We start from the raw sequence: 14,325 nt of genomic DNA on the forward strand, positions 1-14,325 counted from the left end.
GGTCTGCTCACTTTCCCATCAAGGGTGAGTGAGAATTAGAAATCTTTTTGTAGTCATCATATATAGTTGCTCAGTTATAAGTAACGATAACATTGCAGTGGTGTACAATGACAAAATTGTTATCCTGAGAAGATCCTATCATGTTTTAAATTATATAAAGTATAAAAAGCAGTAAAAAAGGATAATTGCAAATTACTATTGATGCAGTGATACAAAATGTTTGCTCAGAACAATTCAAGGTACATTACATTAGAATAAGTTATTAATTCATAGAACATTAATGGGTCCAATTTTTCAGGGTAAGAAACTGGGAAGTGCCAAATTAACTGGTCAAGGAGAAGTCATGATGAAGAAGGTACTCACAGTTTGTTTGTTTTTGGATTAAAATCGAATCAATTGTTAGAAGCATACCAATAATATTAAAGGGAATTGTTCATACACACATATTGTAGCCCACTGTCTATACCTAAATTGGGAATTGAACAACATGTGGAGTCTTATAGTTTTTTCCAGATGAGGATCTTCCCATTGAATTGTGGAAATCTATTGAGTAACAGTAATTTAGATAATGATATGGGGGGATGATTGCTTCCCCAGTGAGTTGTTAGTCATTGAAGTTGCATCACACATGACAAAACTGCAAGAGGTATTTTCCTGAATCCTACACTTATTGTTTTCTTCTTTGAAGAAGAAGTGGTACAGTTCCTGTAAGTGGTACAGGAACTGGGGTGCATCACCCCAGAGCCCTCTGGAGACATGCTCCCTGAGAAGACACCAACTTGAGAGTGCTATATTGAGCCAGAGGCCTCCTTGTAAGAAAAATGTCTACTCAAACAAAGGAGGCTTGCTCACAAGAAGGACCCATTCAGCTCACAGCTGAAGCTTGGGTGTAGTTCTGACAGCTTGTTCATAAAAGGCTGAAAGAGTTTCTAGAAATAATGTTGACAAATTCTTCCTTAATCCCTTGCCTTAAGTCCAAACAGTTTCCTGACAAACAGGAAAGAATAGCAGCAGACTAGTATGGGATGTGTGTAAACTGGCTTCAGATTGGGACCCAATTGAGGGGGACTATGTCTGCTCAGTTCTTCTCACAAGACACAAACACCCATTTTGCATCCTATCATCAGGATCTCCAGTAAAATACATCTTAGTACAAAGAAAGAAGCATATTCTTTCATTTTTTCCTTCTTACTAGGTGCTCCCTGTTATTCAGCTCAGGCCTCAGTACAATAATGTAGCATTTAGGGAAAAAGATGAAACCCAATAATCCAGCACTGGAGGACAAAATGGAGAAGATCTCCACGGCCACCACATATTTTCCTTTGGTACTCAGGTAGGATGGAACAAAGGATAACCAAACACTGCAAAACACCAACATGCAAAAAGTGATAAACTTGGCTTCATTGAAACTGTCAGGTAACTTCCTGGCTAAGAAAGCCACAATGAAGCTGATAATTGCCAGGGAACCCAAATATCCCAAGACACAGTACAACATAGAAGCAGAGCCCTCATTACATTCCAGTATGATTTTCCCATCCAATGAGTGCATGTCCACATCTGGGAATGGAGGGTATGTACATAGCCAAATTGTACAAATGCCTACTTGAATCAGGGAGCCAGAAAGGGCAATACAATTAGCCAGTCCTTTCCCTACTGCTTTCCTCATCTTGGACCATTGTTTGATAGCCATGAATGCCACAACCACAGTGATGGTTTTGGCCAAAATGCTGGAAAGGGCCACAGAGAAGACAGTGCCAAAAAACATCTGTCGGAGAAGGCACACCACCTTTCCCGGCTGTCCAATGAACAGCAAGTTGCAGAGGAAGCAAAAAAAGAGGGAGATGAGGAGGATGTAGGTGATGCTCCGGTTGTTGGCTTTGACTATAGGGGTGTCCTTGTGCTTCAGAAAGATTCCAAGCACCAATGTTGTGATCAAAGAGAAAGAAATAGCCAAGATAGTCAAGATGATTCCTAAAGTTTCTTCATAAGAGAGGTAGCTTAGAAGCTTGGGGATGCATTGTGTTTGGTCCTTATTGGGATACTGATCTTCTAGACATTTGACACAGGCATCCATGTCTGAAAAAAAGGAAATCTGATGAAATTTTTCAAGATATTAACATTTACCTAACAGTGTTTCTGCCTTCAAAAAATCTTGCTCTGAGCTAGTGTTTATTTGAGATAGGATATCTCTGACACAGATCTCATTTCAAGCTATGAAATTGGTTGGTAGCCTTTGGCAAAAGTGATTCTTTTCCTACTTTATCCCTCATTTGAATAGTGGAAGTTATAATAATATTAACATTTCTTGTCTATTGTTTGAGTTAGTGGGATAATACATATGCAGCACATTTCACATGCAGAGTATTGTGGTGTTTTTATGAATAAAGTGCTGTCATTGGGGAGCACTTGAATTCCAGGGCATGTTCTGAAGGCACATAATACAGCCGTTCTTTTGAAGTTGCAGATATCTGGTTCTGGTCTGTTAACAGAAAAAATAGCTGTGCTGAGTCAGACCTAAAACCTTTATAATCCATCTTACTGCTTGCACGTTGGCCAACCAGATTGCTATGGGAAGCACTCAAGAAGGACATGGGTACAATAGCACCCTTTTACACATGTTCCCCAGCAACTAGTATTTAGAATCATACTGCCTCTGATACTTGACATGATATATAACCATAATGATTAGTAATCACCTGTAGCCTTATGATCTATGAATTTCCTGGAAGCCTAATATATACTGCCTAGAGTTTAAGTATGAAAGACAATGAGGATATAATATGTAATCAATGAGATGTATTGAAATCAAACCATCATTTGAGTTGTTTTAATATATTTATAACATTTTTAGTACTACTTTAGCTCCTGGATGGCCAGGTGGCAACAGTCACCAAGGACATAATTTGATTGGTCATTTTGGGGCAGTGCACCATGTGCATCATTTACTAGAGAATGTAGATGTGGTTATGATGGTATATGCCTAGGTTATATCAAGTTGGCATTACTGCCTTGTGCTCTGTATCAAGCTGCTTTTGAAGAGCATTCAGAAACATCAGCTGATCCAGGTAATACTATAACTCAAGACAGTTATTAGGCATCTGTGTCTATACTGCTAAACTAGTTTCACTGGCTTCCAATTCTTTTCCAAGCCTAATTCAACTCTCTGGGTGATGACCTTTTAAATCCAAAATGTTCTAGAGACTGATCATCTAAAGGACCACCTCCTCCTGTATGAATCTCCCCTTACACTAAGATGTCTTGGAGAGGGTCTAACTGGAGTTCCGATTCCAAAGATACAATTGGCTCAGATCTAGGACAGGGCTTTCTCAGTGGCAACACCTAGGCTGTGGAACTCCCTGCCATGGGGCACCAGTTTTGTTACCTCTTCATTTCTTTTTATTTCAATGGGCATTTGGTCAATTTAATATACAACACTGTTTTATGCTACCTAAGGTTTTCATGAAATTTACCTGTCATCCTTCTTCCTTTGAAAATGTTATTTTTAAAAGTATGTTTAGTTATTTGATTTAAAAAAAAAAACTACTGAGAACGACTTTGCAAGTTCATATACATTCATATACATTCTCCAAATAAATAAAAAATTAAATAAAGTATTATATACTAGGGATATCTCTGTATATTATGTCCCCTACCCTTCTGGTGGGAGATCATCCCTTCTGGGCATGGAACACAGTCATAGCAGCAAAATTTCTCTCCTTCCTTCTTTTTCTTGCTGTAGCCAGGATAGCAGTTGTCATTGCACACAGAAAGGGGCAGCACCTGTACAGAAGCATGGAGGAAGAGTAACAATAAGAATTTGTGTCTTCAGAAAGTCTGTGGTGCTCATAGTGGGCTGTGATTGAATGATGGGGTGGTCATTAGGGGTGGTCAGCAAATATCTCCTGAGCAGGGTTTAGAATGGAACTTCAAGGACCCTTTATTTATTTATTTGATTTTGTACCTGACTTGTTTACCAATAAAATGGCACTGAAAGCAGCTTACAATCATAGGTAAACAAAACATCATCATCATCATCATCATCATCATCATCATCATCATCATCATCATCATAATACAAAATGCAGTTTAAAAGACAATAACAAAATAAAAACAGTACCCAATCAAATAGACCCATTTACACAATAAAGCCCTGCTTGAATAAAACATCTTTTTCTGCTGGCAGAAGTTTAGCAAAAAGGGACACAAACTACCCTCCATGTTGCTAACAGTAGGCTGTTGACATGGACTGAATGATGCCATGATAGGTGCCGAGCAAATATGTCCTGAGCTGTGTTCAGAAGTGAACTTCAGGGGCTCATGAAAGCCTAAGGTGAATATTACTAATATGGTGACCACTTTTGCATTGCCAAAAAAGAAGAATTGCATCACTCAAAACAGGGACCACCAATTTGCCTAACATTTGCATACTGAAATGTATATGCATAGGTGCAAATTAAGGGGGGGGGGGGGAATCCACTTCTTTATGACAAAGTTTGTTCACAAACCAGAAGATTTCTATATGTTTATTTTCCCAAAGATGAAAACATGATGTCAAAAGCCTCCAGTGAGCTTCGACAAGACAGATGGAAAATATATGCAAAGTAGAAAAGTTTGACCTCATCATTTCTTTTTATTGCATCTTTAAAAAGAAGGGAAGGAATTATGATCATGTATATGATCCTTCATCCAGAAATCATAGGGTGTGTACTGAATGCATTAAAACAACAAATAAACATAGGGTGACCATATGAAAAGGAGGACAGGGCTTCTGTATCTTTAACAGTTGCATAGAAGAGGGAATTTCAGCAAGTGTCATTTTCATGCATGCAGTACCTGGTGAAATTCCCTCTTCATAACAACAGTTAAAGCTGCAGGAGCCCTGCCCTCTTTTGTATCTGGTCACTTTAGTATAGCTCCTGCTATCCTAGAATGCCAAGGACGGAGGTAAGGTTGAAGGATGTGAAGATCACAATGAAAAGGTAGGTTGATAATTGCATCTGCAGCTAAGGCTCACCTGATTAAAGCTTCTATGCCACACAATTTGGTCATCATTAATCCTTAAGATAGTTCCAGCAGAAGCCTGAGGATCCAGAACTCCAACATTTACTCTAACGACCGAGCCATTGGGAGACATTACCCAGTTTGTAATATCAAATCCTGAAATTAATTCACTATTTTCATTAAAACGCACAGTGTCTCCAGCATTGTTGTTGAATGAGATGCTGCTTAGAAATGGATGGAGCTAGATTGAAAGAGAATATAAACAAAAAGGCAACTAGGTGTTGAAATTACTACAGTGGCCTTTCCCAACCAACAGCTGGTTTACTCTTTTCTGGGGGTGGGGGTGGGGGGATAGTATATGTGATGATTTTGGGTTAAATCTAAATCTAGGTGAGTGCAACTAGGTTGGTGGAAGCAGGTCTCCCCACACTCTCTTCGCCACAGCAGCTTTTCCAGCCTCCTGAAAGTGCTGCATGGAGGGTCAGGCAAACCTTTGGACAAAGTGAGCTGGTGTGTGTGTGTGTGTGTGTAGGGAAAGGGAGATCCTTGCAAATCAAGCAGAGACACTTTCCATGAGCAGAAGCCTTCCATCTGGCAGATCCTGGATCTAATCCTCTATATTTCTAGCTGCCATTTCCCTCTAGGTAGCTCCATGTAGGTGGCAGAATATTATTTCCCCCCCCAAAAAATCTAGTTTATACTGGGTTGGATCCAGAGTTAATCCCACTGGTCCCATTTGTTTCTCTGTGATTACTAAAACCCTGTTCTGACAAAACACAAAGCCATGGTGGTTATGCATTTTGAACTAAACATCAGGCCAGTTCAGAAGGCACCTTAAACCATGCTGGTTAAGGCTTTTGGTTATGCAACAGGGTTAGGTGTCTTGTGCGATGCTTTTTGCTAAACCCTGCTCACTCACTAACCACAATCAGACAAACTGCAGCAGGGTTAGCACTAACCACTAGCATTGTGCATGACAGCACAGCTTGTGGTTAGTGCTAACCTCAGAGAACTACAGTTTTGCTAACCACAGAGCCTGAAGTGTCTTCTAAACAGGCCCATTTTGACTTCGTGTGTCACATGAACCATTCCTATGGCTTCATAACCATGGTTTAAACATGCTCACTAAGCATTTGCTGCAAAAGGGTTAGCAGCCTGACCATGACTTAGGCTGTTGCTAGACGAGGCTTTAGCGTCCAGTTGATGCACAGGGGATCCTGGGGTCACTCTGGGCTAAACCCTCCCTTGGCCCAGGATAACCAGCACCGGTTATGACCCGGTATTTCCGCAGCCCTGGGCTGAGCCCGGGGCTGCAGAAGGTCTAGCCGGTTCCGTGGCTTTTCCTGGCTATGCGGCTTACTTGCAAGTAGCTAGGAGAAGCCGCGCTGTGCCCATCGGGCTGGGGGGGGGAATTACAGGGGAGAGATGGGGGCCGGGGGGGAAAGAGCGGACCCGGCAGGAGAGATGGGGGGAGGAGCAGAGCCAGGGAGGGGAAATTGCAGATGAGGGGGAAGGAGAACAGGGCCAGGGCGGGGAGATCACGGACGGGGGGGGGGGGGAGGAGGAGAATGGGGCCAGGGTGGGGAGATCGCGGATGGGGGGGTGAAGGAGAACGGGGCCAGGACGGGGAGATCGTGGACTGGGGGGGGGGGGAGAATGGGGCCAGGGCGGGGAGATTATGGATGGGGGGGGAGGAGGAGAATGGGGCCAGGGTGGGGAGATCGTGGATGGGGGGTGAAGGAGAACGGGGCCAGGACGGGGAGATCGTGGACTGGGGGGGAGAATGGGGCCAGGGCGGGGAGATCATGGATGGGGGGGGGGAGAAGGAGATGTTTTGTTTTTTTTTTTAAAAAAAACCACTTACCTTTCCTGGCTCCTGCGCTGCTGCTGCCGCTTTAAAAGTAATAAAATGGCGGCTGCGACAGCTCTCCTCCAGAGCTTGTCATGGCTCACATGTGAACAAGGGTGAGATCTCACATTATTCATAAAGCGAGTTCTCCCCTCCTCTCCCCTGGATTTTTGACCAGGTCTAGCAAGGCCCTTAGTGTGTTGTCTGAATAGGCCCCATGTCTGATTCCAACTCAATGGGGCTGGAACTATTAATCCAAATAATCCATTTTCTTGTCACTATTTTATATTGGATTCGAGTTTTCTTTATATCTGGATAATAAGCTAAACTACATTTATTTTAAAGTCTTGAGGTGCAATTACCTGCCATGGTTGCATATTCTGAAATGCCAGCCTCCCTACTTCTGCCCATGCTCTACGTCTGGAGCTGAATTTGCACATGGCATGCAAAGTATGTGCCACAGCATAGACAGCATTGTAGACATTGTAGCTGTGGCCGGTCATCTTCATTTCAAAGAAAATTCCAGGGAGAGTCTCCAGATTCTCCTCCCCTGTGCACGTTTTCTTGCTCTCCTCCATCACATTAGACATCTTTAGTGAACAGTTGAATGCCTGTTCCCAGAAGTCCTGAATGAAACCATCTCCTTTGGCCCAGGAAGGTTTTATCATCTGGACAAATGTTTGGAATCCTAATGGTTGATTTGAGTGAACGGCAAAGGATATGGAACCATGGAAGGTTTGCATATCCCAAATCTTTTGAAAAGAGAGTGATGCAAAATCCCAGTGGGATGTAACAATCCACACTTTCCCCAGTGGTGGCAATGCTAAGAAAGGTACTAGAAACACCAACACTCTCAATATCTGAAAGGACGGAGGTTCTCCATATACAAATAAAACATTGGCTTTGCTCTGAATGATGATTTCATAGCTTTCCCAGTGCTGTAACATCACATCTATCATGTCACCCATATAATCCCATTTTGGTATTCTGATTATGAAGGCATAACACAAGCCATTTTGAGAAAGTATTGGCACCATGGTCTGTAAAAACATGTTCCCTTTGTCATCATCTACAGCAAAGAGCCCAATCCACGTCCATCCAAAATGCTGAAGTAGTTGCACCACTCCCATGTACTGTTGGGCTTCATTTGGCACCATCTGGTACAAAAATGGGAATAGGATTTTTGCACTTGGTACTGGCAAGAATGATCCATAGGTGAGCTGAATACAAGTATTTTTTTCCAGATGGATTATAAGGGAATGTTAAATCATTGAAACATAGTGTTAGAGTGGGATATCAAGTCCAACAACAGCCCTTGTGAAGCAAGAAATCCAGAATTAGAGATCCCCCAACTAACAGCTACACAGCCTTGGCCAGAAAGACCTCCAGAAAGGGAGAGACCCCTATGCGTAATTGGTCCCATTGTTCAATTGTGTTTACCATTAAGACATGTGTCCTAATGTTGAACCAAAGCCCAGGCCTGTCTTCTGTGGTGCATAGGGCCAATCCCCCAAATCTGAGCTGAGGCAGGATGATTCGGTCCACCTCTGCCTGGAAATGAGGTGGACTGGGTCGGCCTGACGCACCCTAAGCTAAAATAGATCAACACTGAAGCCTCGGGGTGCCTTGAGGCAATTCAAAGCGGTGATGGGCCACCATGGACTCCTGGATCACCTTGTGCCAGCTTTCCTAGGTGCTGATCATGCGCCTGGCATCCAGGAACCTGCAAGGCCAAGCTGCTTCGTAGGGACCAAATCTCACTTTGGGTAGATGGTCAGACTAGTGTGAAATAAACTAAAACTCTTACATCTCATGGCTTGGAAACTATCTTTCTATTAATGCCACGTAACACTGCATTATACAGCAAACCTATGCAAGGCCTAATCCCAGGAAAGTGTGAACATGCTTACAGTGCTGACATTGTTTATTTAAGATGCAATAACTACTGACTATAATCTTGAGATCTTTTTTACATTTACAGCTGCCAACCCACCCCACCCCCACAGGGCGAACTGTTGTCTTGGCCCTGTGGGGAAGAAGAAAGACCAAGGGGACAGGAGCAGGCGGAGGAAACATCGGGGCCTGCTCCAGTTGGACTCCCCTCCTTCGGGAGCAGGACAATCCCATCAGCCCTGTTCCCAGTCCACTTAATTTCTCTCTCTCTCTTCCCTCCTGGACTCCTTTTCCTTGTGTGTTGTGTCTTTATTAGACTGTAAGCCTGAGGGCAGGGACTATATTTTTTGCTAAGTGTAAGCCGCTCTGAGAGCCTTTTTTGGCTGAGGAGCGGGGTATAAATATGATAAATAAATAAATAAACCCACGTATCCCATATTCTATTGCTGCACAGGTGTTTTTTGTTTGTTCGTGCAGCTAAATCAAGACAATTGCATTTCAGTTTTATTAAGGCCATTTGAATTTCACCCCTATTCACTGAACTGTTAGTGCCCCCTTCTAGTTTTGTATTATGTACAAGTTTAATTAGGATTCCCTCTAAGACATTGTTTTTAACCTGTTGGGTGTTTTATTGTGGTTTTAATTTTTGTGAACCGCCCAGAGAGCTTCGGCTATTGGGCGGTATAAAAATGTAATAAATAAATAAATAAATAAATAAATAAATAAATAAATAAAATAAACTGATAAAAATATTGAAAAGTGTGGGCCCAATTCAGAACCTTAAGGCACCCCACTCACTGGCCCCATTCAGACAACACACTAAACCATGCTGCTTAACCACAAAATGCTTAACAGAATGCATTAACCTTAATGTATTCCATTAACCATTTTGTGGTTAAGCAGCATGGTTTAGTGTGTTGTCTGAACCAGGCCAATACCTACTTCAACTTTGACATGGACTTAAGACCTTCTTTCGGTATGGTTTTCCAATAAGCAGTGAGTCTATTCAATGGTATTATCACCTTGCCTGCATTTAACCAGTTTGCTAACAAAACGTTCATGGATGCCTTTGTCAATGCTTTGCTGAAATGAAGACGTTGATTCTCGCTTGTGAAATCTCCATAGACCAATGCGTACATCTTACCTGTGGAGTCTTATGGCTTGCTGAAATGATGGCCATATTGGCAGAGGTTTCAGAGAGACATCCTCCAATAAGAGCTATCAGATTGTTCTGGTTGTGACACTTGAAGTTGGGGACAAACCTATGTCGGGTGGAAAGCAGATTCAGGGTGGCCTTAAAGGTCATCCTTGCCATATAGTAGCTATTGAGGATATGGAAACCCAGAGAAATATTGGGTAAGATTTTGGGATTCTCATTGATCTCTTTGACAGCAAATGCCAAGGCCAAGACATGCTGGTAGTTCTTAGACACAGTACTGTAATAAGAGGTACAGGCTATTTAACCAAGGAACAACAATTTGCATTTGTACTCAAACACCTACATGTTTTCAGCATTGAAGTGTAACTTAAAATCAGTTATCACAGCAAAGGAGGATAATAGAGGGAAGTAAAAATGGAAGACATCTGAAGCAGATATTTCTCTCATGAAGTGATAAGTACTCAAAAATGGTTTGGGATAATCCTAGTACCTAATCAGCTGTGACATGCATTTCTTAGAGTCAGTCCCTTTGTATACCAATAGCAAAAACAGAAGCAATAAAAGCCAGGAAATATCCCACATATAAGGGATGATGTGGTTATAGGATTTTTGAAAGCAATCTCTAAGAAGGTAGGGGCATAGATCATGACTCAGTACATGGTTATCTCTGAGAGTCTCTGTACCAAGAGTTTCAGTGAAACAAGTAATATACAATGCCATGAGGTCGGGACAAGCAACTGTTAATGGATCATTTCTATTAACTGAAGTCAGAGGCATATTAATACAATTGAATTACATTTATCATAAGGATATTCAATGAGGGAAGATATTGCAAGTGTAAAGTACAAAGCACTGCAATCTTCCATTGACTAATCTCTATATGAAGGCAACATCCAAGATATGTCAGAAGTGAATGGTGCCTGAAGCCAATTCATAACACACACACACTTTGCCTGTGCACTTTTTAATGTAAAGAATTGAATATGCATGGACAAGCTTGTGTCCACAAATCCGTGCATCATACACATTTGCTGATCAGGAAGTCAGATTTGCTTGTGGGTTCTTCTCAAATATGCTTTACGTGTCAATAAGAAACCCAGGCTTGTCCCTCCGTAATGTGGAAATCACCCAGGCAAATTACAGGGGTGAAAAGAAGATGAAGAATAAAACATGGTAGCAATATAATAATAATAATAATAATAATAATAATAATAATAATAATAATAATAATGAGAAGACTGGAAGTGCATGATGAGAGGGAGCAATGACGTAGGGAATGAATAACAGGGAATGAGGAGTGGTGTGTCAAAAAATGAAATATGGGCACAATGTACAATGTGTTTTTGTTACAGAAAATCCTAGAACAGTCTTTCCCAACCTTGTTACCTCTAGATATTTTGGATTTCAGCTCCCATACCTCCAGCCAACATGGTCAATGGTTAAGAATGCTAAGAGTTGTAGTCTAAAACATCTGGAGGGGAGTTGGTCAGGGAAGGTTGCCAGAAAGAAATTCCAATGATCATGCATTCTAATGAGCCTAGCAAAGAGACACTCTCTAGTATCTTCTATCCAAGAAGTTAATGTAGGAAGCTGAGGGAAGGGGGAAATTATTCACAAGCCCAAATGTGGCTAGAATTCCACATTTCTCACACCAATAAGTGCCTAAGTTGTTATTGATGCACAATGACTCATTCTTAGTTATTATGACTTGAACATATTACAGAAAATGAGGGAGAATAAATTATTCCTCACATAGGTTCATCCAGAACCATCTCTGCAGGCTGTTCCATGAAAGAGAGGTTATCATAGAGGAAGAAGACCTGAGAAACAATCCCACCGATGATAAGGTCACCCGGCTGGTAAAATTCATGAGGAATTGGGAGGGGATCCTCAGATCTTGTGCAATTACTAGAATGCGTCTTGTATACGGGATAACTTAGCAGTGGAAGCAACAACACCAATACCAATATGATCCAACTGACAAAATGTCTGCTCCAAAAATCATCTCCCATGTTGTTGCACAGCTTTAGATGCATCAATATTATCAGCTTCATTATGGCTTCCTTGAATGGTGGATGATTCCATTCCTACACCGATTTATTTCTTGTCCTTATAGATAAAATGTTTCCCAGTTTCACAATTTTTCATAATAATGTTTCCATCCATCTGTGTCCTTGAACGGTATATTCTCTTTATCACCTCACTTTAGCTGCTAAGACTGAATGAGAATTACAAGCATCTTTTTATTTTTAAAACGATCACTTAGATCTACAGGCAACAGTAACTTTGCCATGTTATACAAAGGAAAACCTTTTATTCTGAGAATCCCCAGTCATTTTTTTAAAAAAATCCCTATATAAATTAGAATATTTAAAAAGCAGTGATGATGGATGAGGCTATATAATTGCAAATATTAAGAGTGATACAAAACATTTGCTCACACGAATGTGGGGGACATTTCATTAGGGCAAGGCAGTTAATTCATAACTCATCAATAAAGTCCAGTTTTTCAGAGGAAGAAATTAGGGAGCGCCAGATTAATTTAGCAAGGAGAAGATATGATGAAGAGGGTACTCACAATATTGTTTTCTAATATTATTAAAAATCATAGAATCATAGCTAAAATATAAAAGGCATGGATCATACATACAAATGGAAGTGTACTGGTTATGCCTAGACTGAGATCAGGACAATATGTTGTGTTTTATAACTTCCTGCAGATGCTGATTGTTGATCTTGCCGTTGGGCTCTGGAAATCCATTGATTAACAGAATGGGAACCAGTAATTTTGACAGTGATCATTTCCCCAGGGTGTTGCTAGCTTTTGACGTTGCATCAGCCATGACAAAACTGCAAGGAGTTTAGTGTCTCCTATACTATTATTATTTTCTTTGAGGGATTATAACAAATAAGTGGCACAGAAAATTAAGTTCAGCCACAGTTTAACATAACTTGAAGGCCCATATTTAAAAGCAGAAGCACAGTCTGGGGGATTTTAGACTAAGAGCTCCATCAAAGCTACTTCCCCCCCTGGTTTGAGTCCATGGTTTCCCCCTCCATTTCCTTAGTGAGGCTAATGCTGGGCACTTGTATGTCTGTGCATTGTTGTGCTATTTCAGCTCATGTATCTTTTCACCTGGAGTGCTACTATGTCAGCGAAATTTCCCACCTCGCCCCCTAAGTTCTTCTATCCCCTGCAGATATATATATATATATATATATATATATATATATATATATATATATAATTTCTGAACAAATACAAAAGTATGGCAACCTGAAACTGCACAATTATGGTAAAACACAACACATTTATGCTTTCCACTAAGATCATATTAAACAATATAAGTGAAGAGATAGTATTACAATTATTTCTTGGAGAAGTTTGTGGTCAATATTGGCATGGCAACAGGAAGCCAACATTGTTCTGGTCAGGAAACCTAGATATGCCTACTTAGGAGTAAGAACAATAGAGTTGAATGGAACTGAGTCCCGGCAAGGGTGGTGGCGGTGACGGCCTCACTTGTCTTCTCCGTGGGGCTTCAGGTGCCCTCCCTCCCTCCTCCTTCATGGCTGAGCAGTTGAGCTGAGAACTGCCCCACCCTCCTCTTTTGTCAGTAAGACTGCCCTTCGACACACAAGCCCCCCACAAAAAAGTGGGGTAGTCCGATGTAGCACAAGGACAGCAATACATGGGATGGAGGAGCAGCTTTATTTTACATGGAAGGAAAAAAAATCCAGAGTTTCCCCATTCCAAAATAAGACAGAAAATGGAGGCGAGATGAGCACAGGACAGGGATGACGTCATGTGAGTACTGCGCTGCAAAAACACATACCAGGCTTGATGAGAGTGTGATAAATCGCTGGTGTAATGGAGCTCTCAGCCTTATCATCTTGATAGGCAGCACTTTCAACACGCCACTTCCAATTGATTTTTGTCCCATTTATGCTTATTAACATTTTTATGCTACTGGTTTTTTTAAAAAGTATTTATTAATAAAATATTATTGTTTACAAATGAACATCAGCATAAAGGAAAGCTCTCTGTGTCAAAGAGCTTACAATTTAAATTGTGAGAGACACTCTATATGTGTGCATGGGGGGTGGGAAAGATATGTTACTAAAAGATTACATTGCGGCCAGGTTTTCATAGCCAATGTAGCTTAGTACTGTGATTGCCAGTTGCTCCCCAATGTTTTCAGAGAGGCTCATTTCATAGCTCTGTTGCCTAAAATATTCTTAGTTGGAGACACTTGGCCTCAGTAGGCTGTTTAGGACCCCAAAAATCTGTGGAAACCATGCAGTGGGCATATTCATGGGCATTCATACATTCTCTCTTTCACCCTGGTTTTCTCTTGATACATTTCTGCTCCATGTCCTGAGAAAAGGGCTCCTTTTCTCAGTGCGATACAAGCAAGTTTGG

At 41.3% G+C, this 14,325-nt stretch overlaps 1 protein-coding gene across 1 annotated transcript; it reads right to left on the reverse strand.

The window, feature by feature from the left end:
• Nucleotides 1–1,174: 1,174 nt before the first annotated feature.
• Nucleotides 1,175–14,114, reverse strand: LOC134405506 (vomeronasal type-2 receptor 26-like). The gene is made up of 6 exons (XM_063136751.1): nucleotides 14,035–14,114; nucleotides 11,655–11,837; nucleotides 9,888–10,179; nucleotides 5,015–5,242; nucleotides 3,654–3,780; nucleotides 1,175–2,076 (listed from the first exon to the last, which is right to left on the reverse strand). Exons 1-6 carry the CDS (start codon nucleotides 14,112–14,114, stop codon nucleotides 1,175–1,177), a joined length of 1,812 nt encoding a protein of 603 aa, XP_062992821.1.
• Between the last annotated feature and the right edge of the window lie 211 nt (nucleotides 14,115–14,325).

The sequence above is a fragment of the Elgaria multicarinata genome, chromosome 11 (genome assembly GCF_023053635.1).
Source record: "Elgaria multicarinata webbii isolate HBS135686 ecotype San Diego chromosome 11, rElgMul1.1.pri, whole genome shotgun sequence".
Taxonomy (NCBI): Eukaryota; Metazoa; Chordata; class Lepidosauria; order Squamata; family Anguidae; genus Elgaria; species Elgaria multicarinata.